The sequence below is a fragment of the Alligator mississippiensis genome, chromosome 9 (assembly GCF_030867095.1).
Source record: "Alligator mississippiensis isolate rAllMis1 chromosome 9, rAllMis1, whole genome shotgun sequence".
NCBI lineage: Eukaryota > Metazoa > Chordata > Crocodylia > Alligatoridae > Alligator > Alligator mississippiensis.
The window spans coordinates 3230000-3257300 of record NC_081832.1 but is presented as its reverse complement, the minus strand read 5'-3'; the positions used below and the strand labels follow the sequence as shown (position 1 = coordinate 3257300).

General features: G+C 47.5%; 1 protein-coding gene across 1 annotated transcript; it reads right to left on the bottom strand.

The window, feature by feature from the left end:
- Positions 1-3086: 3086 nt before the first annotated feature.
- OPRL1 (opioid related nociceptin receptor 1) lies at positions 3087-26992 on the bottom strand. Its single transcript, XM_006273067.4, has 4 exons — positions 26841-26992; positions 26327-26572; positions 8488-8843; positions 3087-6425 (listed from the first exon to the last, which is right to left on the bottom strand). Exons 2-4 carry the CDS (start codon positions 26551-26553, stop codon positions 5902-5904), a joined length of 1107 nt encoding a protein of 368 aa, XP_006273129.3. The 5' UTR covers positions 26554-26572; positions 26841-26992; the 3' UTR covers positions 3087-5901.
- Between the last annotated feature and the right edge of the window lie 309 nt (positions 26993-27301).

Sequence of the window (27301 nt, the reverse complement as noted above, 5' to 3'; positions counted from 1 at the left end):
GTCTAGGCCTTCGTGTCCTTTCACATTTGAATGCCGTTCTCCACCGTTTCTAAAAGCTGCTTTGCTGCACACTTCAGCGTCAGCGGTCTGTACGTGAGAATTCAGGCAGGGGCAAGAATTGTGATTGTATCCCCCCTGCCCCTGTCTTCACACACCATCCCTGGCTCTCTGTTCACAACTGGGACCTATCCAGAATTGCCTGCTGTAAAAGCCCTCTGCAGACACCTTCCAGGGCATCTCACAGACCTTGATTTCTCCCCAGTCTTCTCCTTCCCTCCTCTGTCTAGCCCCTGCCTCCTGTCAATCATCAGGATGAAAACCTTCCCCTCTGAACCACCTATAACCCAGAAAAATCCTATACCCGTCTCATCAACTTCGTATCTCAGCTGCATTGAGCATAGCACATGTGCAAAAGAGCAGGGATGGTCCCTCGGGCAGCCCTTGACGGCTTTGAGGACGTGCCTTGAAACCGTGAATTAACATCCCATAAGCAAGGAGTGTTTTAGGTGTACAGCGCGGCGCTCTGCGGATTTCTGCAAAGTCATAACGATGAATCTGGGCAATCACAAACGTGCGCATAGCAACGCAGCGTGAAGTCATGAATGTACAATTAGGGTCTCGGTGCGGAATCCAGCAAAACAGGAAAAGCTTGTCGTTGTAGGAAGATGCTATTTAAACCTAAGCAGAGGAAATGCAGGAAAGGAATGGGATTGATACAATCCACCCCCCTTTTCTCTTATGAAGTAAAAGGGATTGCAACTTCCTTCTGGTGCAGCCCCAGTTCATTTAAATAAACAGAACATTGCTGCCATCATCAGCATCATTCACCTTATTCATGCGGCTAGGAGGCAGCACGAGGAGAGAAGATGATATTTTTTCTTATGTGTGTATTATCGTGTCTGGCCATAACATGCCAGAGTGAGCAATGAAGATGGGGAAGAACAACCATTTTGGAAATGCAATGAAATATCCGTCTGGAAAACAGAGACACTGGGCACGTCTACACGAGACACTGAACGCACAGTAGCTTAATAACACTGTGCAATAGCGTGCTGGGCAAAAACCGTGCTAATACCCTACCGCGCAGTAGTATTAGGCTATTGTGCAGTAAGCATCACAAAAATACCCTGTGTGCCAATGCTACTGTGCAGTTGTGTGAATTACTGCACATTTAGTTAGTACGTCATTAGTACTAATACAAATTAAAGTACTAAATTCAATGTGCACTAACTATTGCACATTAAGGACCATGTAGATGCGCTCACTGATAAGCTGATTGCTTCATGAAAAGGAAAATGTTTATAGGCTTCCTGCCTTCTCACCACCAGAAAGTGAGGATATCTTCAGGGCACTTAGAGACAAAATGAATATAAGGGGCACTTTGGGTATTAAAATGTATGAAAGAAGTACCAACTTCACTGAATCTTCAGTGTGCCAATGGACTCAAATCCAATGTAAAGATACAGGAATGGTTCCTGAAATAAATCCAAGAGTGAAAACCTACAGCTGTAGCCATTTTGTGGATGAAGGCTTATTATTTCTATCTACCATGTAATTCAGCCAAAACCACATCCAACTTTCTCCATGAAGCCTTTACCTTCTTTTTAAACCATGGCATTTCTCTGTAAAAGATGTTGCATCTTCCAGAAGCGGAGAATTTATTACATGCCACATCCTTAGGCAGCATGTTTCAATTATAGCCGCTGTTAAAAAAAAAAACGACCTTATTTCTTCTTTTTTTTTTATTGCAACTCTATTGCTAGTGAAAGCTGGCTGACAGCCAGCGTCGGGGAGAGAAACACAACCAAAAACAAAGCTGTTATGTGAACAGAAGGGAAAGTTTTCTGCATAAAATTGTACCTTGACCAACAAGGTAGTTGTTTTAGGAATAAGAATTTGAGCTCCAGGTCCATTGCTGCTTTCTATTCAGACAGGCAGGTAGCAGGGGGGATGATTTGTGCTAGCACCAGTAGGGAAAACATTTAAGGCTGTTAATGAAAAAATGCGGTACAGGGCAATGCTTTTAGCTTTATAGAAATGCCATGAGATCCGACATCTGGTGCTTAAAGGTATACAAATGATCAAGGAAGTAAAAGCTTCGGTTTTCTACTGGTTGTCATTTTTTCTCTAAAAAAATAAAAATAAAGAAGAAGAAAAAACAACCATCCTGGCATCCACTTGAGTCAGGAAGAGTATCGATCAGTGTGCAGACAGCAGTTATTTGTCTTTATTACACGTCTCGCGGAGGGTCCGTCTCTGAAAACATTACCATTCCTTCCTACGGCCCAGGCTGTGACAGCAGGGCAAGGCTTAACACTGTAGCAGCCAAAAAGAATTGGGTTTGACCGCACGTCTGCAGATGGGTTTGTCTTATTTCATCTTCATCATCTGCCTTTGTCTCGACCGACAGAGCAGCAGCTGTGAGCTCTTTCCCCAGACACAAGAAACGTCTAGAATGGGCCTGATCATGCACCCGCACCACCGAGGCCTCTCTTATGGCTCCAGCAAGTAATGGATTAGACCCCCTTACAGATCAGCTTCAGGGATAGACAGTTGAACTTGGGGTGCTAGCACAGAGCTCCCTATGTTTTATCATTTTTATGTTACCTGGGTCTAGCTCCCATTGACTTCAGTGGGACAGGCTGTCAACATAGCTGACTGTAGGCATGTCTACAAGTGCATTAATGCACTGTAATTAGTCTACTGTGCATTAGCGTCACCTAAAAGGTGTGCACCGGCACTACTGCACAGTAGTGCGAATTATGGTGTATTAAGTTAGTATCTGTTATTTCAGTTTAAGTACAGCAGGAACAGGTACTAGCTTAACGCACCATAATCAGCACTACTGCGCAGTAGCACCGGTGGCCGTCTTTTAAGTGATGTTAATGCACAGTAGGCTAATCCTACTGCGCATTAGCACGGCTTTTGTTGTGACACACTAATGCACAGTAAGATTTGTCTACTGCACTTCTAGCGTCTCGTGTTGCCGCGCCCTCTGTGCCGCTCCAGTGGCGCCCCACCAATAAACCTCCCTACTAACGATCAAGTATTGCAATCCATTCACACAATTAAGCCATTCACCAGCATTGAAAGTGCAGGAGTTTATTTCCCTTTATTAAAGCACAAGTAGCCACCTAGGAACATTGTCATTTATGCTGCCATCGCCGGAAGCTCAACCATCTCGTTACAACCATTTCCAAAGATAATTCAAGAGCTTTTGCATTTCAGCCAGCCAGCCAGTCATGGCCCTTTCATTCCAGAGGCACCGGATGATAAAGCTTTTATTGTCGTTGCTGTCGTCATTGTTGCTCTTCTGACAACAAGTTCCACTGAGCACACACCAGAATATCTAACACGTTCACTGCAAAATGCCACAAATGATCCAAAAGCAGAATAAACAGACACATATCGAGTAATTCGCTTCTGTAGGATTGCTGCAGCATAGTTTAACAAAAATCACATTATTAAAAAAATACCATTCTTTCTAGTTTGCATCTTTCGAACAATTGAAGAAATCACAGGTCTTTTCTCTTTTTTTTTTTCTCTCTCTCTCTTTTGAAAGGACATAAAATATTGAAAGAGCTCGCTAGAAAAGGAACGTGGATGCTCTTTATTCCACCATCGCTTGAGTCTCCCCTCCCTCATCAACATTTCGGAAACAGACCCTGCAGCCATGTCAACCCCGTCACTTTTTGGGTGCAAATGTTTAAAAACTGTCAGATGAGGGAACGACTTGATGGTTTGGAAAACCCAGACTTCTCCTTGAACAAGAGTGGTGTTATGTACAGGTAACCCCCTGCCCAAATATATTTCTAACTTCAAAAGGCACGGTGCAGTTAGCCAGCAGTGCCTGCAAGATAAGGGGTCGTAGGTGTTCCTTCTCTGCATGCTTGGTGTTTTATTCAGGATAATCGTTACATGTCCTCATGACCAGTGTGATTGCTTGGTGATTACTCTCCAATGCAAAGTGCTTGCTGTGCCTCCCCCCACCCCCACCCAGTTCTTTTAAAGAAAATCTTAATTGCAAAAGTTTGCAATGGCAAAAGTTAATTGCAAAAGTTTGCAATGGCAAAAGTTTTGCTTTTGTTAAGGGCAGGATTCCTTCTAGCCCCATTTAGCATAGTTTACAAAGGTCCGGTTTCTACCTGGGGGACCCAGGCATTTCATTTGTGTTTCAAGCCTGACCCTAAGGCGAAAACATACAACATGGAAATACAACATTGTGTTGTCATACAGGGTATATAAAGAACAGTACGGCATTAAAATGTCAGCAGATCAACGCATGGGAAATGCATCGTTTCATAGCACAGAGCACAGGAAATTCACATGAAATCTGTACAAGCCGCGGAGAGAGCAGGAGAGGCCGCTCCTGAGAGTCTGACGTGGGCTCTGCTCCCCGCAGCGCGGGCGGGTAGATCCTCAGCCACCGTTGCCAATCTCCTCCCGGACTCTTGTGCTACACAAAGGAAAGAAATTCTAGTTTCACAGGCACCACGGAAAGGTCGGGCTCTTTGCTTTCCTCTCCAATTGACCCAACAGGGCAGACGATTTGGCTCGTGGTTGCAAGCCTGCTGTCAGAAAAAGCAATGTGCAACCGGAGAGGTGTCCATTAACCTAGGAACCATCTCCCCCAAGCACTTCAGGTGGAAATGTCTCTTCCCCTCAGCTTTCTGTCTGCCCCTATGACACAAGAATGGCAGGGTAGCTTGGAGCATTAGAGGTCCTGCCATGAAGACAAGTGCTTCTTGAAGGACCTTGCGTAGCATGGCCCTAACCCCAAATGTCTTTCCAGATTAAGATTGCTAGGTTTTTGAGCATTTTTCCAACTACTCAGTTGGTCTAATAAAATATATCACATCTACTCGAAGAACCTTGCCTGCCTAACTAAGATACCATATTTACTCAAAGACCCTCGTCTTTCCAGAATAAACCCCCATCATTCATTCCCCTCTCCTCTCACCTCCACTGGGAGAGATCTCTGTTCGCTAAGGTGATGCCCTGCTGATGTATCTGTAGCTGTACCTTATAGATGTGCGTCTCTGTGTGCTTCTGCATTCATGCACACGCACACGCACACACAACCAGACCTCCTTAAGCTGAAAACATAGGAAAAAACCCAACACCAGCTTGTTCACGTGAGTCTTCATTTGTCTTCCCTTCTACCCCATAAAAGCTGGTGTCGGTCACTTTTTACTATCCCTGCCTTTCCACCTCTGAGGCACGTGGTTTTACAGTCAGTCACTGACATTTATGCTTTTCTTGTTAAGCAGTCTTGATCCAACACTTCCAGCCACGCAGTGGAGCAGCCAGCTCTTCTCTGTCTGCTGGCTGGAGTGTTTGACTGTTTCTTTTTTTTCCTTCGCAGCCAATGAATAATTCTGGAAATTATCTTTGTTTTGCATTTTGCTGCTATTCCTTGCTTTGGCTTCAATGAAGTCTGAAATTCAGCGTGCTGCAGTAGGAATAAAATTTGCAGTCTGCAATCCACCTGATTTGACGATCCATCGAATCCACTCGAGCAAAAGTGATTTGCATTCTGTCTGCATCCCCGAGAGCAATGGCAAAATAAGCTCTGGGATTTCAACCCTCTACTTCTTGAATGCTTTACCACCCCTGTGCAAAATGCACCACGGTGGCATCCTTTAGGAATCATAGAGTCAAATGAAAACACAGTCTTTAAATGGAGAGGCTGGTTTCGTTAAAAATGCGTCAGAATGACTTCCTTTTCTGCATGCTTTTGCAGTCCTGTATCTTCCTTCCCCCCACTCTGCCTCCTAGGTTTCCAGTCTGCAACTCTGGGTAGGAAAGCCACTGTCAAAGGGCTGTTATCTGAGTTATCTCTGAAGTGGGGGTGGTTGGACTTTTCTGACTGGCAGCCATCATCGGGATTTCCTGGCCTAGTCAGGCCGGATTGTTAGTCCCCTCTGAGTTCTTGCAGGCATAAGCCACGTCCTTGGCAATGCTGCACATCCTGTTGGACATCTGGAGCTCTGTCCTGAAGGCGGTGGGGAAGCAGAACTTCTTGAAGCACTTCTTGAAGTTCTCATCCAAGAAGGCATAGAGAACGGGGTTCAAGCTGCTGTTGGCATATCCCAGGGCTGTGCAGAAGCAGGAGATGGCCAATTCCAGCTCGCTTTCAGCCTTAGCACCCAGGCACTGGACCAGCACAAAGATCTGAATGGGCGTCCAGCAGATAATGAAGACGGCGACCACCACCAGAACCATGCGAGTGATGCGACGCAGGTTGCGATCCTTCTCCTTGGAGCCCGAGAGGACTCGGACGTTCTTCAGGCGCCTGATCATGAGGCTGTAGCAAATGGTTATGATCAACACGGGGATCATGAAGGAGAAGAGAAAGATGCAGACCCCAAAGACTGGATCCCAGTAACCCACAGGGGAAGGGAGCTTGATGAGACAATCGATCTCTGCAACGAATGGAGAGAAGAACAATAAAATAATGTGCATGGGGAATGCACGCACGTGCAACATCTGTCTGCGCAGTGATTTGCTTTCTGCCCCTTGCATTGCCCATTTCATGCATGTTTATGACTGCCTAACAGACGTTAAGGCCCACTGTGCTAAAAGCTGGACAAATCCACAAGTCAGTCTCTGCCATGAAGCATGTACAAATTGAACAGAGTGTGGGAAAGCTAAAGGCAAAGTGGCATGCCCAAGGTCACAGCCTGTAATCAGAGTTAGGACAAATTTCTTATGCCCAAAGCTGGTGCTCTATCCATTAACCATGTTGTTTTCCCAGGGCAGCTGGATGTGGAGTGAATAAGTAAGTTGCTCAAGACTCAACAGGATGCATTCAATCCTTCTCTCCTCCACTGCCCAGCTGTGCCGCTGATGTTTTCTTTCAGCTGGAAATGCCAATATTCCCAGTGCATAGATGTGAGTGCAGAGCACTATCTACTAGCAAAGGGATGAAACCAGTTGAGGCTAAAGTTCCCTGTGTTATGCTGGACACAAATGCAGAAAGTCAGGTGATCCAGCTGCTGCTATCTGATCCCCCACCAATGCAACAGCCTTAAAGGACTCAAATGCTCCAAGACAACCCACAGCTCCTCTTTGCTCTAGGCATTTTGCCATGAGGTTTGGTATCCCCTGTGGCCACCAGTTAGGACAAACTCTCAGAAATAATTTTAGACATTACATCGCTGGGACGTGCCAGGCTTGCTCCACGGTTAGGTAATAAAATCTGACTCGTGCTTTATGGCACCATGCAGCGCCATCTTTCCCCCATCCTCCTCCTTCCAAAAACTGCAAGGGTAACTCGAGTTATATGTCAAGAGTGGTATTAAAAGGTAAATTAAAACTATGGAAGACCAAGATTACTCCATCTCATTTCAAGCTTGGCAAGCCATCAGGAAAGCGCATTGGTCCCTTGATGCCTGGAGGCAAGTAGGAAGGACGCACTAACGATAATGCTCTTTTCAGTGCACTCAACTTTCTTGGAACCAGAAGAGGGGAGAGGTGCATGGAGGTTATGCATCTTTTTGTTCAAATTGCATGTTTAAAAAACACTCTCGCGGTGCCAAGAGATGGATTAGCCTCTTCGGTTCAGTGTTTGCTTTGAACAGTGTGAAAGTGGGAACAGCTGGGATTTGGATGCAGCATTGAAAGGCCATCAAGCTGCAAACCTGTAGAGCTGACTAGCAGTGCTGATGGCCCCTGGAGGAGATCTGCATCCAGCCAGCTCTCTTCAACTGGGAACCTGGTGTAAAGCATGAGGAGGTGGTGGTGGGGCAGAGAGAGGGTACTCCCATTGGGAGGCAGGAAGAGACAGAGGTAGACTAAGGAAAGCAGGTAGGAAGGCAGAGATAAAGGCATGACTTTCCCAAGCCTGCTTTAAGATAACCCTACTTTGCACTGGTGCAGATTTAGGAGCTGAGTTGTCACTGAGGTGGCAGAGCGAACACTTAATCCTTTCACCAAGAAGAGAAGCCTACTGCATAAACACACAAGGACCCTCTCGTCCAGAGAGATGTACAGCACATCAGCACAAGCTAGCTGCAATTCAGCTAATCAAATGTGAAAATTGAGACTAAGCTGCATATTGCTGGAGAAGAAGAAAAGATTTTTCTTTCCCCATAGTGCACAGCAATGCTCGGTGGGTTCAATTGTTTTAGGGGTTTCTTTTCATCCTGTCGCTGAAGACTGAGGTATGAGACAAGGGTAGGGAGAAGACAGAAGAGGCTGACAGTGTGTAAGTGTGTAGCAGAGAGATATGTTCCCAACTTTCTCCAGTCCACCAGAAGGTAAGTGCCTACTACTACTACTACCAACTATTGGAGTGCCTACCAGTACTTTATCTCCAGAAACAAAATGTTGTACAGTGGGAATGAAAACTGGAGTTCAAAACCTATTTACAAGCCCCTGAGGGAAGGGGGTGTTATGATCATGGACTTAACGAGCTACCGTGGTTACATCCTAGGGATGCAGTCTACCATGCAGGATATCACCTGTTCATCCATTTCTACTAACCGCCATCATCATTCTCCGCTGATCCCATCACCATCGCCGGGATGCCAAAGACCGAGGCCAGAGCCCAGATGCAGACGTTGACCACTTTGGCCTTGTGAGCCGTGCGGATATCCAGAGCCTTGACAGGGTGGCAGATAGCAATGTACCGGTCCACGCTCATCATGGTCAGGGTGAAGGTGCTGGTGAACATGTTGTAGTAGTCAATGGAGATGGCAATCTTGCAGAGAACATTTCCAAAAGGCCAGAACCCGAGGAACGTGTCCGTCCCTTGGAAAGGCAAGGTCATCAGGCACAGGGTGTCTGCCAAGGCGAGGTTGAAGATATAAATGTTGGTAGCTGTCTTCATCTTAGTGAATCTGAAATGAAGGAGAGAGCAATGGGGAAATTTTAACTTGCTTTCCAACAGCACAGCTTATGAGGAGACAAGGATCAGTATCAAGTTCAACGTACCGAGCACCCACTGTGCAGTCCCTTTGCAGGGCTCGACCCCAGCATGGGTGCAGACTCCTACAGGAGATAATGGGTCTGTCCATGTAGACCCAGTCCACAGCTAAAACCTATTCCCAAATCTGCAGCCCAAAGAATCAAGCAGGAGGCATGGGGAGTCTTGGTAAACATTTTTTCCCCCTCCAATTAACTTCCTAAAAAAGTCACACAATCAGCAGAGATGTCCCTTCCTCTTCTCATCTCACCCCACAAAAAGGCCTAATAGCTACTCCCAAGCAAAGAGCAGGCTAACACATGCTCTAATTTTTAAATCCTGTAACAAAGCCAGGTTGGACAAAGCAGACATCATCCCATGTAGTGACCGGGACCCCGGGAGTGGGGGACGCTCATGCACGAGATCCTGACCACGTCTGCATACGTTGTCCCTCCAAACAGCTGTAGCACAAAATGCAAAGAGCATCAATTGTCAGAAACGAACAGTTATTTTTTTTTAATTAAAAAGAAACCTTTCCACTTTCTGAAACTAAGCTGTTATAAGCAACAGGAGCGAAGAGTCACTCCTCACGGGACGGATCTCGTTTCCATTGAACACAACGCCCACATTCCCATAAACTGCTGCCAAACCAGGTCTCAATCTCTTTCAACCCAGCCATCTCACTGAGGAAAAAAACACCTCCATTTTAAGCTGTTATTTTCAGATCTAGACCATCTCTGTGAGCGCTCATTCAAAGCTGAAATTATAGTGAATCATATCCTCCACTTAAGGGTCTGGAAAAAGTATTTAATGGCGGTGCCCTTCTAATAGAGGTGCATTACAATTGTGCTCAATGTATTTGTGAATTGTTCGAGGGCCGTCTTTAAAGGCAGTAGGTTGTCCAAGCAGATCTTTTGTCCGAATGTAACTGGAGTCATGTAGACTGTTTATTCCCTTAGTGGTTTCAAGTTCATTTCAGGCTTTATTAGGTCTCCAAAGAGCACGCTCGGTGCAAAGCGATGAGGAAGGGTAATAGCACACAATATTTTTTTACTGGCAATACAACAGCCAGGCAGTGAGAGCAGAGCCATGCAAAGCATTTTGTTCTGGCTCTCGAGGCTGGATTTCAGGCTCTGTTCTGGGCTGCCTCCCAGCTGCAAATGGGGACGTGGCCATTTGGGCTGGGGACCCATAGGAGGCTGGATGTGATGGTGGGCACAATGACTCCTTTGTGGGCCACCGGCGACAGAAACAGGTGTGCTTTCTATTTGCCCATCTGTTGAGCCATTAAGCCTGCATGGACTCAAATGCAGTATAATAAGCTGTAAATGCTCAGCTTGAGGCAAGCTCTGACTGTGAATGTTTTGTTATCAAAAAAAATCTCCTGCACTGTCAGGAGCAGGCTTCGTGTTTGCTTCTCCTACTAATCAGCATCTAATCATACTTATGACAAAAGGGGAGTAATTAAGACAGATGACGCTCTAGAATAAACCTCTTTCATCTCTTGCTATTTACATCTTGGGAGAGAGATTGCATTGGGTGGTCATTCATTCTGCATTGGATATTCAAGCCAGCCAACCCATCAGCGCTGGTGGAAAGGGTAGATTCAATACCATGCAGCCTCGATGAGCCAAAGGTCTCTATGTAAGCCAAATACTTTTGGGTAAGGAAGAGCTTGGCTCTACATTTCCTATTGATCTTGGCCTGGAAGCTGATGGATGCTGATGGTCTTTGTCCACGAAGTTTAATGTTATCCATTATTACACCTTCCAGAATGACTGGACATCTAGTTACCCCGCCAAATGCATCTCTCTAGCTGTCTCGATTTCTCACTAATGGTTTCTACGCAGGATGTTTAATTTGGAAGTGAACGTTACAAAACAATGAGGAGCCTTGGAGGTCTCTCGCTTCCATTTGCATGAAAAATTCACGCCGTATCGTTTTCTGAGGCTAGTGATAAGAGACTTACAAATGTCATGGGATTTCGCCCCAAGCAACGCTACATTTAAAAAAACCCAACCCTACAACTTATGTTATGTCCTTTCCCGTTATTGTATTTCTGTGTATGATTTAAATGTTTTCAACAGTAAGAAAGGACATAGACAGTAGTATTTTAGGCTGTTCTTTTTTTTTCTTTTGGCTGGAAACATTAACTGGAGAAGGCTGAGGGATTTGCAGTGTAATAGCAGCCTTAAAAACACCATGTTCTCAGCAAGCTCAGCTCTTGCCCCAGTCCCTTAGCGGTTCATTTACTAGGAAACTTGTGCAAGCATCTAAATTGCTGAAATGGCTCAGGAACATGGCAGAAAGATTACTTTTTTTTTTTTTAAAGAATACACTTGTGAGTTGTGATTAGATAAATAACTGAAGCTTTTTAAAGGCTGGAGCATTTTCCTGTAATCTCTAGGAACCACTTCATCTTCATGGAGGTAAATGTGCTTTAAAGGAGTCTCATGTAACAGAAAAAGCAAGCAAGCAAGCAAGCAAGCCAGCCTGGTGTTAACGTTAAGACTCTGACCGAAATTTCAGATAGCTGGGGAGTTTGCTGTGAGTAAGTGCCGCAGAGGGTCTGCCTGCCAGCGCTTACCCAGATCTCACACGCAGAATGGTTTGAGCTTGCAGATATGGAGCTGTCTCATGGGGGTACTTCCCTTCCCATGGTCCCAAGGTACCTTCCTCCCAAGGCTTCTTGTGCTTTGGGTACAATTATGCCACTTAATGGACAGTGGGTAGCCCAAGGCCAATGTGAATGGCTGCCAATGCTCTTACCCCCTTTGCCAAGAAGATCAATCCACAAATCTGAGTTTCTGAGTCTCAAAACTAGGAAAGACCAAATAGAGTGAAAGAGCTTTGCGCATACACCCATCCCCTGTAAAACTCAATAAATACCAAGAGATAAGAGCAAGCCTGAAGATGTATCCGAAAACATGGGCCCGGCAGTCTCCCATGGTGCTACTGATTTTCCAGCCATATGTATCAACTCAGCAAACTTGTCCAAGCCAACGTTAAATTGCATTATTGTCAGTCAAGAAGGGTCAGATTCCATCTTTGGACAAACGACTTAGTAAGGCTAAGCCAGGATTTTATCACGTATCACTTAATTATAATGCTGCTCGGAGCGTTAGCAGATAAGCTGATCTGCCAGGCATCATGCGGTTTACAAGTCAGCAGCTTGGCCATTAGTTTGCAAAAAAAAAATGGCCCAGTAAAGCTCATTGTCATTTCTAGCTGCATTTCATTAGCTTCTTGGTAAATGCAAGGCACATCCTAATTATTTATTATGAAGTCAGGATAGCACTTTCCCCCCGCCTGTCTGCTTGGACTTGGATTCAGCTGCACACTCACAGAAGCTTCAGGGATGCTCTGAAAGCATGGAGCAAACATGAACTGCAGGTAATGAGGTTACCCTGTTGCCCATCCTCTATTCTGGACACGGGAAGTCCCATCCACTGTGATGGATAACATCTGTGAGAAACCCAGCATATGTGGGGCAAGTCCCAAAGCAAACCAGAATCTTGCCCATGCCTTCAGTGGGCCGTTGATCAGACCATAGATCAGTCAACATGAAGCATTTAATTATTAGAACAGATGCGGCAAAACTCAGACCCTGAGTAGGATGGATGTGCGCAAAGTGTTGAAGACAAAGCATTTGAGCTTTCCCAGTTCCCTTTCTAATTTCAAGTTGTTTGGTCATCTTTGAGTTTATTTAGCTGGCTTAATTTGACTCTACTTCCTGGTGAAATTATTATAGCAATGGCAGAACATACGGCCGATCTTCCCCCCGAAAGCTCTACTAACATCTTTGCAACAAGCCACTGGTATTCCAGCCCTGGGGTGAATTTGCCCTTTAGCTGGCTACTGATGCTGGAGCCGATCTTACCCAGCTGCATTTGTTCTCTATTCTAATCTGAATATGCTTTCAAACCATATCAGCAGAGGGAAAACCATGGGGTATGAACTTAGGGAGCTCATTTTAAACAGATTCTAGCTCTCCTCCCAGGAGAATTTGCTGTTACATGCTCATGCATCAACCTGTCGGAGGGCTCTATCTACCCCGTATTTTTCTCCATGGCTCCTTGTCTGCAGGAACACAGCAAACCTCCAGATCTATGCGACTGCACCCTGTTAAGCGATGTGGCTATGTAACATTGGTTTCAGCAATACATGGTCAACCAAGGATTGAACACTCCAGAAAACCAAGTCTGTTTTTCATTTGATAGGGCCCTCAGGTGAGTCAACATACAGAGAGCAGGATATCTAGCGAGTGCTTGAGAGCGGTATTTATGTGGCTGTATTCCTCCAGCAGAAATGTAATCGACTGCTGAAAAAAAAATCTTTGGCTTTAAAAAAAGCGAGCAGCTATTGGCTTGACGTTTGACCCTGGCTGTCAAGGGGATTTTCTCGTTGATGGAAGCAGGGGGGCGTGCTGGGTATGTCTGAGCCCCTTCCAGCCTCAAAAACAGAAAATCAAGCATGTCAGTAGATTCTTAGAAATCTTGGTTAGAGACGTTTGTGTCATTCACAGCGGCTGGAAACGATGCCAAGGTTTGGGGGTGGCTTCACGCGTCACCAACAAAACACAAAATGTCCAGCCCATTTAGGAGACTGGGAAGCCCTGTGCAAACCGCCTCGTGTTTGGTTTCAATGAACATCTATGTAAAAAATCATTTCAAAGTGGCACCTAATCTGGAGATAATGGGTGTGTATACACATACTAAGGAGACTTAAAATAAGGCGACTTAACTAAGTCGACTTAAATTAAGCTACATCAGAGTATACACACATATAGCTCCTTGACATGATGGCATCCATCTTGTGAGCTAGGTCAACTGAACTAGTGAGACTCAAGATGATACACCTTGGAGGTGTATTATCTTGTGCCACACTTAAGTCAACTCTGCTCCACGTATATGTGTACGCTCTGACAGTTATATCCACTTAAAAAAATTAAGCTGGTTTAACAGTCAGAAAATTAGTACATGTGTGTGCACCCAGCTATATCACTGGATAGACACATGAATATAGTTTAAGGTAGTACCAATTTTGAAACTACTGCAAATCATTTAGGCGGGATAAATGGATAGAAAGATTTCTCCAGCAGATCACTGAATTAAAGTAAGCCTCGATCAACACAACAAAAAAGCACCGGTATCACTGGTATCACCACCTTTGTGCCCCGAGATTATATTCCTCTCGCCCACGTCTGTAACTTTTGTATGCCTCTCCGGAGCCAAAGGCCAAGTTGTTCTAATCCAGGGCTTCAGTTCAGGCTCATTTTACATGAAAGATTGTTGAGCATCTATCAAACCTTGGGTGCTAAAACCCAAAGCACCAGATGGCCTTTTGGAAACAAGCTTCCAGAAAACGACGTGGCAAGCAGATGTTCAGACTAAGCTGCACCTTCGCATTTAAGAATCACAGGGCTGTATAGCAGGGGGAATATTTTAATTTAAAAAAGAAAATCACCTAAAACAGATTCATTGGACGTAACAAAGGATGTTGCAGAGTGTTAGCATTCTCCTGTGGGATTTAGCCATGATTTTAATGATTCCCAGGCTTCTCCATAGATCACAGACACCATTTCAATGGACTCCCTACAGCGGTTCCCAAACTCTGACAGATTGCACGCCACCAGTTTAAAATGATACAACCTTAAATACCACCAGCAATTTTTTTTCAGCTCAACCTTAAGTACCGCCAGCAACTATTTGTCATATAAAGTAATTATAATAAATCGGTTAATGTGTACCACTGACAGGTTGTCTGCGTACCACTGGTGGTACCCATACCCCAAATTGGGAACTGGTGCCCTATAACATGAATTCTACCAGTTCCTCCTGTTTGCAAAAAGGCCCCTGGGTCGTCCATCCATTGCCTGGTGTAGGGACTGAAAAGAGCCTCCACTAGATGCCTTGCACGGAAAGGCAATGAGTCATTAGCGCTTCCCAAGGGGAACACTGTGGGCATTCTCAAAAGCAGCGAAGTTGTCATGTTTGTGACAGAATTATTATCAGCCAAAGGATGCAAGAGGTGACAATCTTGCCGAGATAAGCCATGAATCATATTTTCTACAGAGTGTGTAGCTGAGGCAAATAGGTCAGATAGTATAAGCTTCCACCCCCATGGCTGACCTACTTCATAAATGTCATAATATGTAGGAATGTGGCTCACATCCTTCATAGACACACAAAGTAAAATGTTCATCATTGAGAAACAGGGCAAGAAGCTACTATATTTCTGAATGAGATGAGCACAGAGCAACATGGTACCTATTTAGCTAGGTCAAGGTCAAAAGTTCACCCAAGCCAAGGTTGATTCTCAAGTTAAAGTGGTTAAGGAAGGACATTTTATGGATGAAAATGGGGGAAAAAACCCAACCTTACCCTTCTGGCACCACAGCAAGATAGGTTTAACCATTATGCCACCACTGTTAACTAAAGCTAATCAAAAATCCAGTAGAGATGGTGGTGTTTCCCCATGCATGGGGCAGTGAACAAGGCCTCTAAACCCCAGCCCAGAGCACTGGGACTTGTGTGAGGAAGGCCAACCCTTCAGTTCTACTCTACATCCCACTTTCCAGCTTGCCAAAATAATCCCTTCTGGACCGGTGGTGTCCTTTGCTCCTCGGAGGAAGTTAATCACGACAGAGCAGGGGAAGAACCAAGCCAGCAGCCAGTCCCATGAGTACTACCCTCCTTCTTTGCATGAGAGCAAATCCAATCTAGGACCGCGTTTTCTCCCAACGATGCTCTGCCCACGTCTCAATAGTCCTTCCCAAGTCCTATACGTGAAGCTAGGCCTATAGAGGCTGATTCAAGATGCATTCACAGCCCCCCTCCCTCCAGCTGGCTGTTAGGGTCCTTGAAACGAAATGGGATTCAAGGTGGTGCTGCTCCATCTCTCAGAAGTAGGCTGGGAAAGTGAAGTGGTTTTGAAGGAAGAGGGTTGCTTTAGCTGTGCTTTTACATGGGGAATGGACAGCAGAATGAATTAATTCTCTGCAGTCAAGTCTCTCGTGCTCTGCTTCTCGAGAGTCTCTAACTAAACAGCCATTACCCCAACCTAGCAGCGTCCCCAAACACTTCCAGAATATTCAGTGCAAACAAAATCAATTAATCAGTTCTCTGTGGATTATCTTTTTCCAGGAACTGAGAGCAGCATATTTCATAAATTAATCCCAACGAAGGCAGAAATTAATTCAAAGGTTTAAGAGGATGCTCCCGCCCCCATCCACTACCATGAGAGCATTCCCTATGCAAACAAGCATACGCACACAGCTGGGATGTGAGCAGTTTGCTGGAGCTGCTCTTTTGCATGAGTTTGGAAAGGAAATGTGCCGAAGAAACCAGCATATCCATGGGGCCTGATGTTGCCGGTTCTGCTGTGCAACTCTGAGCCCATCACCTTCTCCTCTTTGGCTCCATCTTTTAAATGGGAGCAATAACTTGGAGTGGGGGGAGGAGGCAAACTTTGCTTGGCTGCAAATTCTGAAGCTATTTTTGGTGGGTGGTTTCCAAATCCCCGTTCAGGACGCTGCATCTTCAGGCCACTGAATCTCCACACAAGGCCAAGCTGAAGTCGACCTAGTTGATCCAACCTTAAGGGCTTCCCTTGTACAAGGAGAGCTGATGCGGTGAGCAACCACTGCAGCTGTCACACTACCCCCTCCAGGCTATCGGCATGGGTGGCGTGGATTTGGACATCCCCAGCTGTTGGAGTTGGAGCCTACCCTTGACTCATCAGCTGCAATGTGATGCATGGAGGGATCATAGCACTGGAACAGGTTATCCAGCAAGGTTAAGGAAGGTTTTTAAGACTCAGCTAGAGAAAGCCTTATCTGGAATGAGATAGTTGGGGCTGGTCCTGCTTGGAGCAGGGGGTTGGACTAGATGTGACCTCCTGAGGTCCTTTTCCACCCTCGTTTTATACGATTGTACAATCAGCTCTGCCCTCAGTGTCCCTGGTCTACGGAGAGCAAGCCCGGCTCCAACCCACAGGTCTCCCAGTCTCTTACGAACCATGATGGATGGCCACCAGCCTTTGAACCATGCATACTTGTCTGACCTGGTCTGTGCCAACATACTGCACCCCGTGCATATCAGATATCACGTATGTTTTCCAACCCGCAGTCTCGCCACTGGAACAAAGGGAAGAGCCACACGAAGCAGGGGACAGTCCCTCTGCTTCAAGCACAAGAAGGCTCTCAGATGAGTCAGTGAGGAGGGTGGCAGGGGAGCTTGGGTGGAGGAGACGCCCAGGAGCTGGCACTCAGCTTGCTAACCTCCTCCTTTCTTTTAGCAAGGGGATTCAGTTCCTAATGAGAGAGAAACCTGTGCTCTGGACAAGCCTCCTGGACCAAGGGGGATCTTGGACAGTGCCTCTCTTCCCAGCTCTGTCTCCATTCATCGCTCACCCTGCTGGATGCTCTCCCCTCCCCTTTAGTTTCCCACTGGGGGGAAAAAAAAACAAGACCCAACTTCCATTCGTGTTCTTCCCCCTTTTTCAATCTAAGAGGTAAAAATGCAAGTCCTTTAACACACAACTCTGCTCTCTTCCAACCAGCAAACCCCAAACAAGGTTAGGCTGGAGCACCGCGCTAGAAATAGGAGCCTGGGGGCATGAGAAGATGGAGCTGTCTTCTCCAGCATGCCATGCTTCTCACGTAAGGGAGGACTCTCGTTCCTCCTGAGCCCTGATGGCATGTTGTGACACTTCCCTTTCGAGGGTGGATCGTCACATCCCCAAAATGACCAAACGAAGGGCTTGTTGGGGGAGCCGTAGATTTATAAAGCTGCCAAGTGCCCGGCAGTGGCTGGGCCTGATGTGAAATAGGGGCTTCTGAACAGACTGTTTGCTGACACGACACACCCAGCCTGCATACCAATGCCTGGGCTGAGAGGGGACAGATCAAAACCTCTAACCCTGGAGAGTCATTAGTGTTACGGTCACAAGTCCTGTTGGCCCTGGATCCTGAATCTCTCGATTAGGCTGTTCCCAATTCCACCTAATTGAGATGCAGACAGAGCTGCTCATCTGTGCATAGGCTGTTTAGATTACTTCCCACTAGGCCTCCAGCTGCAATGTCGAGCTCTCTCCCTCTGTCCCTTCCTCAAGGGTCTGTAATGGCCGCGTACTCCAGAATGAATGATATGGGAAACACAGATGAAAAGAGGATTGGTGATCTATACCACTCCCAATGCTGTGCTGGGAGATCCCGCATGGTTTCACTGCAGTCCATGCTTCAACAGGGGTTCTGGCCTATGGGGTTTTTAGACCCCATCACATGGCATGTACCTGACCCATGGTATTCGCTTCCCTGGCTTCTACTGCATGACGAGCCTTTCCCCGGGTTTCCATCCACTTTAAGGCCATCTGGGCAACTCAGAAGCAGCACTTTCGGAGAGGATGGGCCCCATGCAAGCCAACTGGCCATTTAAGGCAACTCAGAAATCATCTCAGGAGGGCTATTCAGTCAGCAAGCAATTCCCTTCCTGCCAAAAGGCAACAGGACAAAATAGGCTATAGCAAAGGAAGGGTGCCCTCATCCCAAATGGATGTCTGCAGGGGACAGAGCTGTGATGCTTTAGTAGACTAGTGCCAAGGGAAATACCATTGCTGTTCTTTGTGCCAGGCCAGTTCTGTGCAGTCAGACTTGCTCGTGTGACCAGCTCTTATACATGACCCAGGACAGAAACCCACAGCTGTGAATGCACAGGTCTCTGCCACTTGATACAGAGGCTGCATGCTATTGCTTAGTACCAGTTGTGGACTTTTATCCTCCCTTTGGACCAGCCATGTATAGCCATGTGCACCTGAAAGCAGTGAGTTGCAAGCATACATATTACACCCCAGATCATGGAGAAAAGCAAGTCCTCCTGGGAACTGCACTGCCATAAGAGAAACCTTTCGTGACCCTGCGTTTCATTATCAGCTGCATGTTCATCCTACTGCTCTCATTAGGATGTAATAGCCTTTGATTACTCAGCACAATGCCAGACACTCAATATTCATTTACTTGCTCTCTGACCTGCCCCAGCTATGCCATGCAATGAGTAAAAAGGGAAGCAAAGGACATGGAGATAGCACGGCAGTGCCTGAGGTCTTGCAGGCCTCATTCCTGCCCACCAGGCTTTCATGATGTTAAACTCATCTCTAATGTGTACAAACTTAATGAGCCACCATCATTAATAAGCCTAATAGTTAGTCTGATCATTTAATATTATCATAGAAAATGAGGGTGGGAAGGGAGCTCAGGAGGTCACATCTAGTCCAGCCCCCTGCTCAAAGCAGGACCAGCCCCAACTCCATCATCCCAGACAAGGCTTTGTCGAGCCAGGTCTTAAAAACCTCCAAGGATGGAGACTGCACCACCTCTCTGGGTAACCCATTTCAGTGCTTTACTACCCACCTCGTGAGAAAGTTTTTCCCAATATCCAACCACAACTTCCCGTGCTGCATCTTGAGTCCATTGCTCCTTGTGCTGTCATCTGCCACCGCTGAGACCAGCCCAGCTCCATCCTCTTTGCAACCCCCTCTTCAAAGAGTTTTCATCATTAACTTCATTTTCTGGGTCTTGCCATTGCCAGCCTGCCTCATCCTCTGTTCTAATATAGGCTTAGCAAAGAAAAAATGGAGCAGCTGCAGCCCTAAAAATGGGCTCCTGGTTAAGACACTTCAGAAATAAGTTCAATCCCCGTGTGTGACACGAGGCTTTGCACATGAATTTGGCCAGTTCACCTCAAATACATCTACACCATGCTAGGGAGCGATTGAAAGGAGTGGGGTAGCTAGTACTGCAGCCTCCCATAAGGCTGTAGACATGGAGAGGACCTTAGTGACCGGCAGTTTTCTCCAGTTTGAAAGAGAAATAAAACTACATCGTTTGCACTGAGAATACCCGCCCCAGGGGGTGGCATGGAGCAGCTAGCATAATGGAAACCCACTCCCTGGCTTCCTGCCACTGACTTCTCCAGGCGTGCAAGTCCTTGTCTCAGTTCCCCACCCCCGAATGGCAACCATGCTTCCTTTTCAGCCATTTTCAATGGTCAAGTTATTGCAAGGGCAGCGATTATGGCCGACGGGATGGAAACGGGGCTCTGAGATGGGGATGGAGCCTCTCTGAGAATACAAGGTGACGTGCAGGAGGGCGAAGTGGGAAGACGTGATCTGAGCACGGCACCCAGCTCCAGTGTTTAAAGGTCTGGGGGCATCCGAAGAGGTAGATAGGAGCCGGTTCCTCGCTGGGTCGTCACATCTGTAAATACCTCTCCACACCTGATCCTGCGGCAACGCTGATAAATATGAAAGGCCAGGAAGATGATGTCAGGGACTTCAACCCATTGTCTTTTCTCAGAAACCAAAAATGCTTGAAAATGAATATCAGAAAGAAGAAGCGGGATCCCTCGAAGGAGATCATCAATCTTGGCTGCATGCACGGTACAAATGAATGCGGATAGAAAACAGCAGGAACAAAAAGTTATAGGTAAATCCTGGCCAAAGCCCCATCTGTGCCTGAGAATATGGATGGGGATCATGAGATAGCAGCCAAGAGGAGTTGGATGTGGCTTCTGAATCTCTTTGCTTTGGCGGCATCCCTGGGAATACACATTTACACATTTGTTTCTGGTTTTCCTTCCTTTGAAACAAAACACGTTGAACCAGATGGACGAACTCAGGCTCCCACAGGAGGGGACGAGTTTTACGTGCCATCTTTGCCTTTCTTCCCCAACTCTCTACCTCTCCTGCTGTTCAATAGCCTGCCGCAAATTCATCAACCACGGAAGAGGAAATACATGCGTAAGCAAGACGCACATAGCAGGAGAAGGGAGAGGGAGCAGTAATTATCTCAAATGGTAAGAAGCTCAAACAATAGGCCATCAATGTGAAGCAGCAGATGAGGCAAACTTGAACAATAGCTCTTTGCTGTCAAGGAAATAATGCTCCTGAAGAGAGCCCTTTTCAGCCTCAGCCAATTAGGGGCTGTGCAGCAGAAACAGCCAGTTTAATTGTCCCGGGATTACTGTGCCAATGCATTAATCACCTTGAATGCAGTGTCCCGCCAAGTACCAGGGAGATGCGGGATGGGGTTATGCAATGGGTGGGCAAACCCAGAAGCAGCTCCAAAATTCCCCGTAGTTCCAGCTAATGGTTGAAACAGAAAGGGTTTTAGACTTACCCCTCGGTATTTCAAGTGACAGAGGTGTATGAAACCAAATATTAAAAGCATCTTCTCTCAAGAGAGGCAGGCAAAGGACAGCGCCTCCCCGACACCTCGGCTTTGCTGAAGGAGCGCTCGCATCAATGTCCCTACAATTCACCGTGGACTAAAACATGGGCAAGGATCCTCTCTGGTTACCTTAGGACAAGGAGCAATGGGCTCAAGTTGCAGCGAGGGAGGTTGAGGTTGGATATCAGGAAAAACTTTCTCACGAGGAGGGTAGGCTCCCCAAAGAGGTGGTGGAGTCTCCCTCCTTGGAGGCTTTGAGGACCCACCGAGACAAATATTTGGCTGGGATGATGTACCTGGGGCTGGTCCTGCTTGGAGCAGGGGTTGGACCAGATGTGACCTCCTGAGCTCCCTTCCAGCCCTCATTTTCTATGATTCGATGTTGCAATGGATCCAGATGCTTGCAAGTATTATAATACAATCTCCATCCGGCCTTGAGGTGAGCATTGATATCAAACCCCTTGGCTTTGCAAAGAAGTAAAAAAATGCATCCAAAGACTGTGTTGTAGCTGACTGCCTTTTCTTTTTTCCCCATTCTGCTCTCCGTCTTTGGAAAGAATATGCACGATCCTGCAAAGCTTGTCAAGAGCTGAATCTTGGGTTCACTAACAAGCCCCTGAATCTGAACCCATAAAAGACAAGGGTTAAGACATGAAGCTAATGAGCACAGACATCCCATTCTGTCTCGAGGTGAACAACCTTCCCTGTGTCAGTGCCGCGATTAGCTGGCTCAGTCAATGATCCAGCACAAAACCTCTGTCTGACAAACCTGCTAAATCAGGGGCTTCCTTCCTTTTGCTACCAGCTAATTTGCCATCACAACTCTTTTCAGATCCAGGTAAAATGGCTATGGTCAAGAGTTCGGAAACGCTGGGTCAAAATCATCCTCCGTGTCAACTTGAGTGAAGTTAAACCAAGGGTGAAATTGGGTCTCTGTGTCTGATCTGCTGAATGTGGGAAGAGATATAATGCAAAAAGTTCCTCCTGAATAAACCCACCTGCTAATAAGCTTCTCGAAGAACCAGAGAGATGTAAGACTAAGAAACTGGAACAAACTCCTGGACAGACACAATAGACGCAGTTTCATTTACTTGCTGGACTTCTGTTCTTTCCCTGGCTATTGTCTAGTAATACTAGTTTAAAACTAGAAGCCTGAACTACCAGCAGATATTGAATGAGGAGGAGAAAGGAAGACAGTAGCACTGCTAATGGTTTCCCCAACACAACTATTCAACACATACTATTTAAAAACAGAGGGTGATCATTTTTAACCAGGTTGCATCTCTCTGGGAGCAGAGGTGGAAGCAAGGTTCAAACAAAAAAAAAGGAAGCTGTTGCTTAAAAAAAAACCACAGCAGCAAACCTCCCGAAAAGTTAGAGACGTGCAGGTCTGGAAATGTTTCAAGTTCAACTCTCCCTCTCTCAGACTGCATAAAACCACACTAAGGAAAATGTTAGACTGAACTAAGCATTTCCACAGTGGCAGAGAGCTAGCCCCAGTGCTATATGACATCTTATTCGTTTCTATCTTCTCCGATTCCTTGTTATGATTCACAGCCAAGATATTATAAAATAGATGCATTGCATATGGGTACATTGTGTTCCATGTCCCCAGAGCAAAAGGGTGGATCTAAAAGCAAGGTCTGTGCCACTCTGTGTAGCGTGTTTGTTTGCAAGCATCGCTAAAAGTAAGGGTTGATGCACAAAGCCAATATTAGTCTCTATAAATGTTTGGTATTTTAATTATATATGGGAGAGACCTTGAGATGCTGTCTCTTGAAAGAACCAGAATTAAGGAGTTTAAGATGTTCTTCACCGCTGCAGCAGAGTGCTTTTTGGTTTAGCACAGGGGAAAGAGAGACATGATTCCAGGAGCATAGATGTCATAATTTGCCAGTCACCGAACTGATTTATTCTGTGCAGGTTTCTATCTGCTTAGGGGTAGGAATGAGACTGTAGGAAAGGAGTCGATTTTGAGGGTCTCCCTGGGGAGGCAGGGCTTCACTGAGGCAGCCGGGTGTTGCATGTGACACCCTTCTTTCTACCCTTTACTGCTGATTCACGGTGCTGAGTCATTATATCGACCTAGGATACCTGCGAGGTTGAAGTGTCTCAAGCAGGAGAGGAAACTGGGAGCTGCAATACAAGAAGTCCTGCAGGGCAGCCGTAAGAAGTACCAAGTTTAATGAGAAATCTTAGGCAGAGGCTTATTTTGCATTCATCCCTGTTAGCTGAGTCACTAATGAAGCCAGTCCTCAGGGAGGAGTCAAGTACAGACGATATGCAGCATGGATATATACCTCTCGCCAGAGAAGGGTAGCAAAGGTGCTTACTTAAAGACACACACAACTTCTCCGAACAGCAATTGTGGGTGACCTGCCAGGTCCAGACTCGTGCCAATACTTCCATGCTACCTAGGGCACTAGATTAAGGGGACCTAGTCTGCAGCTGCCCTACCTAGTGTTATGGGAAGTGAAGTGGAGATTGCAAAGGTAGCTCTGAGTCAAAATACCCTGGATGTATTTTGGGGAGTGGTTGCTTGGTCGGTGATTTTTGTTGGGCCAGTGGTCAAGTGATTGGTCCACCTGAACCATTTCGATATCTCTGCATCACATCCCTGCTGTCCCATCAGTGCTACTGGGGACAGATGGATAAAAGCTCATTCCTGATGGCTCTCACCACCCTCCACTGTCATTTCACTCCAGCCCGCATATAGCTGAGGTTCCCTGCTACAGCACTGGGCAGGCAGGGATCAGGACTAGCAAAGACCCCCTCCCTGCTTTTCTGCCTAACTGATAGGAAGCAGAAAGGCTGGTTTTCTCCATTGGCATTAGGCATGAACTGCCCTAAAGGTAGGCAGAGAGAATCCAGTTCATTTGACAGTGACCAGTCAAGGAGCAACAAATGGCTGACTTCCAGATGCTCTGTTGTTAGTCGAAAGCACAGCCTTGTATTAAATTACTGTACCTGGTAGCATGGCATGCAATTCTTTGCAGCCCAAGCTGAGATTTCTAGAGGCTGTTCCCCTTCCAACATGACCAAGTTGCACCATGCAGATTTTGTGTGGGACCCTCCCGGGGTCCCCAGGCACCGAACCCAACGTCCCAACCCCACGGGGCTGCAGCTTGGACCTTCTGTGGCTGCTTGGAGGCGGAAATCCTGCCTGCAGCCCCTCTGCGTGCATCCCCTATGCACCCCCCCGAGCCAGGCTTTGCAACGCTTGACTGCACGGTATGCAGGTGCTTCACAGAGGCTCCCCATTTTGAAAACGTGGCCCTTAATGAACGCCGCCGGGTCGCGTTTCTCTTTATGAGATACCTCTTCCGAAAGCTTCCCCCCATCCCATTTGCGTGTGCCAGTGCACTCCCCTCAGCTGCTCACAGGGTTCAATTTTTGGATGAATGTGATGCTTCGCTGGTAGATGGGTCGTGCCATGAAGGCCCTGGGGGAGACGGCCAAGGGACCAGGGGGCACAGGAGGCTCAGGGGATGTGCCCCTTCTCCACAGTGGGGCAGCACGATGGACCTGGGTAGATGGGGAAGAAGTGAAATGCCATAGCTTCCTCCCTCCCACCACCCACAGCAATGGCTTAGCCTCTGGCACAGGATGGAGGAAGCAAGGGGCTTGGAGACGGATGGATCCCGGGGCATGTATAAGCAATGCAGGGTTGGGAGATCAGTCCTCTGCTTGTAAGTAGTCTTCTCTGCTGCTTACCAGCAGCTAAGCAAGTGGTACTAAATAATAATGCCAATGGTGGCATGAAAGGAATCAGGAAAGCAAGGGTTATCTGAACACCAAAACCTTTGCAAGGGGCCATGTAAATGAACAACTGCTGCAGTATGGTCCTAGATGGGTACCCCTCTACAGGGTCCGGGCATGAGTTCCCCTATAGCAACACCACTGAGGCTGCCACATAAGAGCCCCTAAACTTTGCCTTTTCCTCAAAGACCTAAAGACTGAGCTTTTTAGTGGCATTTGCTGCCAGGGGCTGTGTCCCTGAAGCCAGTGGGGTCTCTCACAGGAATAAGCCTTGCTTCAAATGAATGCAAGATGCAGCGAGTGGTTTGCAAGGAGGGGAAAAATAATACGACTTTTTACAAATAAATCATGTTCTCCCTAGATTTATTTCTGCCCGTGCCAGGGCAGGCTGTGAGCCATGCACTCCCCTGAGTGAGCAGTTCTGCACGTGAGTTATTGCCCTCCTAGATGTAAGCGGGGGGGAGGTCGAAAGCTAAATCTGAAAACAAGCAGTCCAAATAGACGCGTCGTTTCTGCCGACAGCAGGTTTTTGCTGCGGATGCTGCAAACTTTTAAAGGAAAGATTTGCTCCGGATTCATGGAGAAAAATAACAGAAAGCAAAAAATAAAGGTGCTTTTTCCTAGACACCCATCCAAACCACTGCTGCAAACGCTGGGACCTGGACCACGGCAGGGGTGACATCTGCTCATTGCTCCACCCTGCTACAAAAAAGCCCTTCTGCTATAGCAAAATACCACCAGAGCCAGACACTCAACTGCAGCTAGCACGGTCGCCTTCCTCTCTGCAATGCTGGGTGATATTTTATTCACCTGGCATTTAATAGAGTGACTAGCTATGCTGGGATTGATACCCAGCAGAGAGCTACCCTGCCTGTCATTTCCCTTCCACGTGGGCCAAACCAAAGGGGATGCCTTTGAGTCCCGGTGCAAACGCTGAAGCTGTGCAGCGTACGGACACAGAGAAGGGGGCAATCTCCTAGTGACAGCAGTCCTGAGAGCGTGTCTATGCTCTAAGCCAAGGGCCTTCATAGCCAGCTACCTAACCATCCCCAGATCTTAGCTCTTGCTGCTGACACATCCAGTTCAGCACCTTCCCAGCTGCAGTGAGTTTATTCTACCGATGCATTTTCTTTTACCATTCTGGTCTAGTCTCTGGGTTAATTCTGTTTCCTTTAGGAGGCACCAGAGGGCTGCTGAATAGTGGACACAAGCCTTCACCATCTCTGGGAAGGGGCTGGGGGGGGGGACCCTCTTTCCCCAAAGTCCCAAGCCTATCAAACTTGGAAGGGAGCAACAATCCCAAGCAGCATCTGCACCACCCAGGGCTCTGACTTGCTCCCATCAGCCGTGCAAGGACCCCTGGGCCCCTCCTTCCCCAGGGGGAACGGCAGCTCCTGGGGGAGGACGCTTGGTTAGATGTTAGCATCGCCTACCTGACAATCACATACATGACCGAACAGTTGCCCACCAGCCCCACTATGCACACGATGGAGTAGACGACCACAATGGTGATCTTCATGCCCAGGGGCAGAAAGCTGTCCCCTGTGCCGTTGTTAAACCAGTAGCTGGGGGGGAAGCTCAGGTTCAGCATGGAGGATTCATTCAGCAGCTTCCGCAAGTCGGGGTCTTCGAAAAGGTGAGCGGGGAAGAGCGGATCCATCCTGAACCCAGCCAAGGACCTGGGGCACCAGACAGCAGAGTTAATCGTGGCCTGGCACAGACACCGGGCAAAGGCTGGGGTGCGGGGGGGGGGGACTGGCACTGGCATGCCCCTCTCCCTAAAGCAAGGCAGGGGAGCACAGAGGGCATGCACACCCCCACCCCAACCCTTGCAGGTTTTGCAGCCTCCCAGGAGCAGGTAGAAGAAGGTTCCCCCCCAACCCCCTCACCAGGTCCCTGAATAGGGGCCAAGTTCAATGCCGCGGCTAAGCAGAGAGCTCCCCTTACCTCTCTTGCTAAGCAAATTGCTGCAGCCCAGGGGCTCCGGCAGTGCCCTGCTCCATGCACCGGGGAAGGGGGCTCCGGACTCTGCTCCCAGCTGCAGAGCGAAGCCAACTTGGGGGGGAGCTGGAGCTCCTTGGCCAGCCCAGCTGCCTCTGCAATGCTCCCTCCTCCTCCTCTCCCTCCCTCCATCCATCCCTCCCTCCTCCCTCCGCAGCCGCCTGCCAGCGAACCACAGCCCAGCTCTGGAGCCGAGGGGACCTGGGGGTGCTGCCCCCCTCCTCTGCAAGCCTCAACCCTGCGGAAGGGGTCCCAGGGGGCAGCTGCCAATTTGGTTGCATAGGAGTTGCTCGGCTGGGGTTTTACCTCCATGCACCTTGCAGCAAGCCCAGGGGATGCTGGCTGGATGCTGCCCCCCCACCCCGCCCCCCCACTCCTGCCCTGCCATTGCAGCTCCCTAGAGGGGT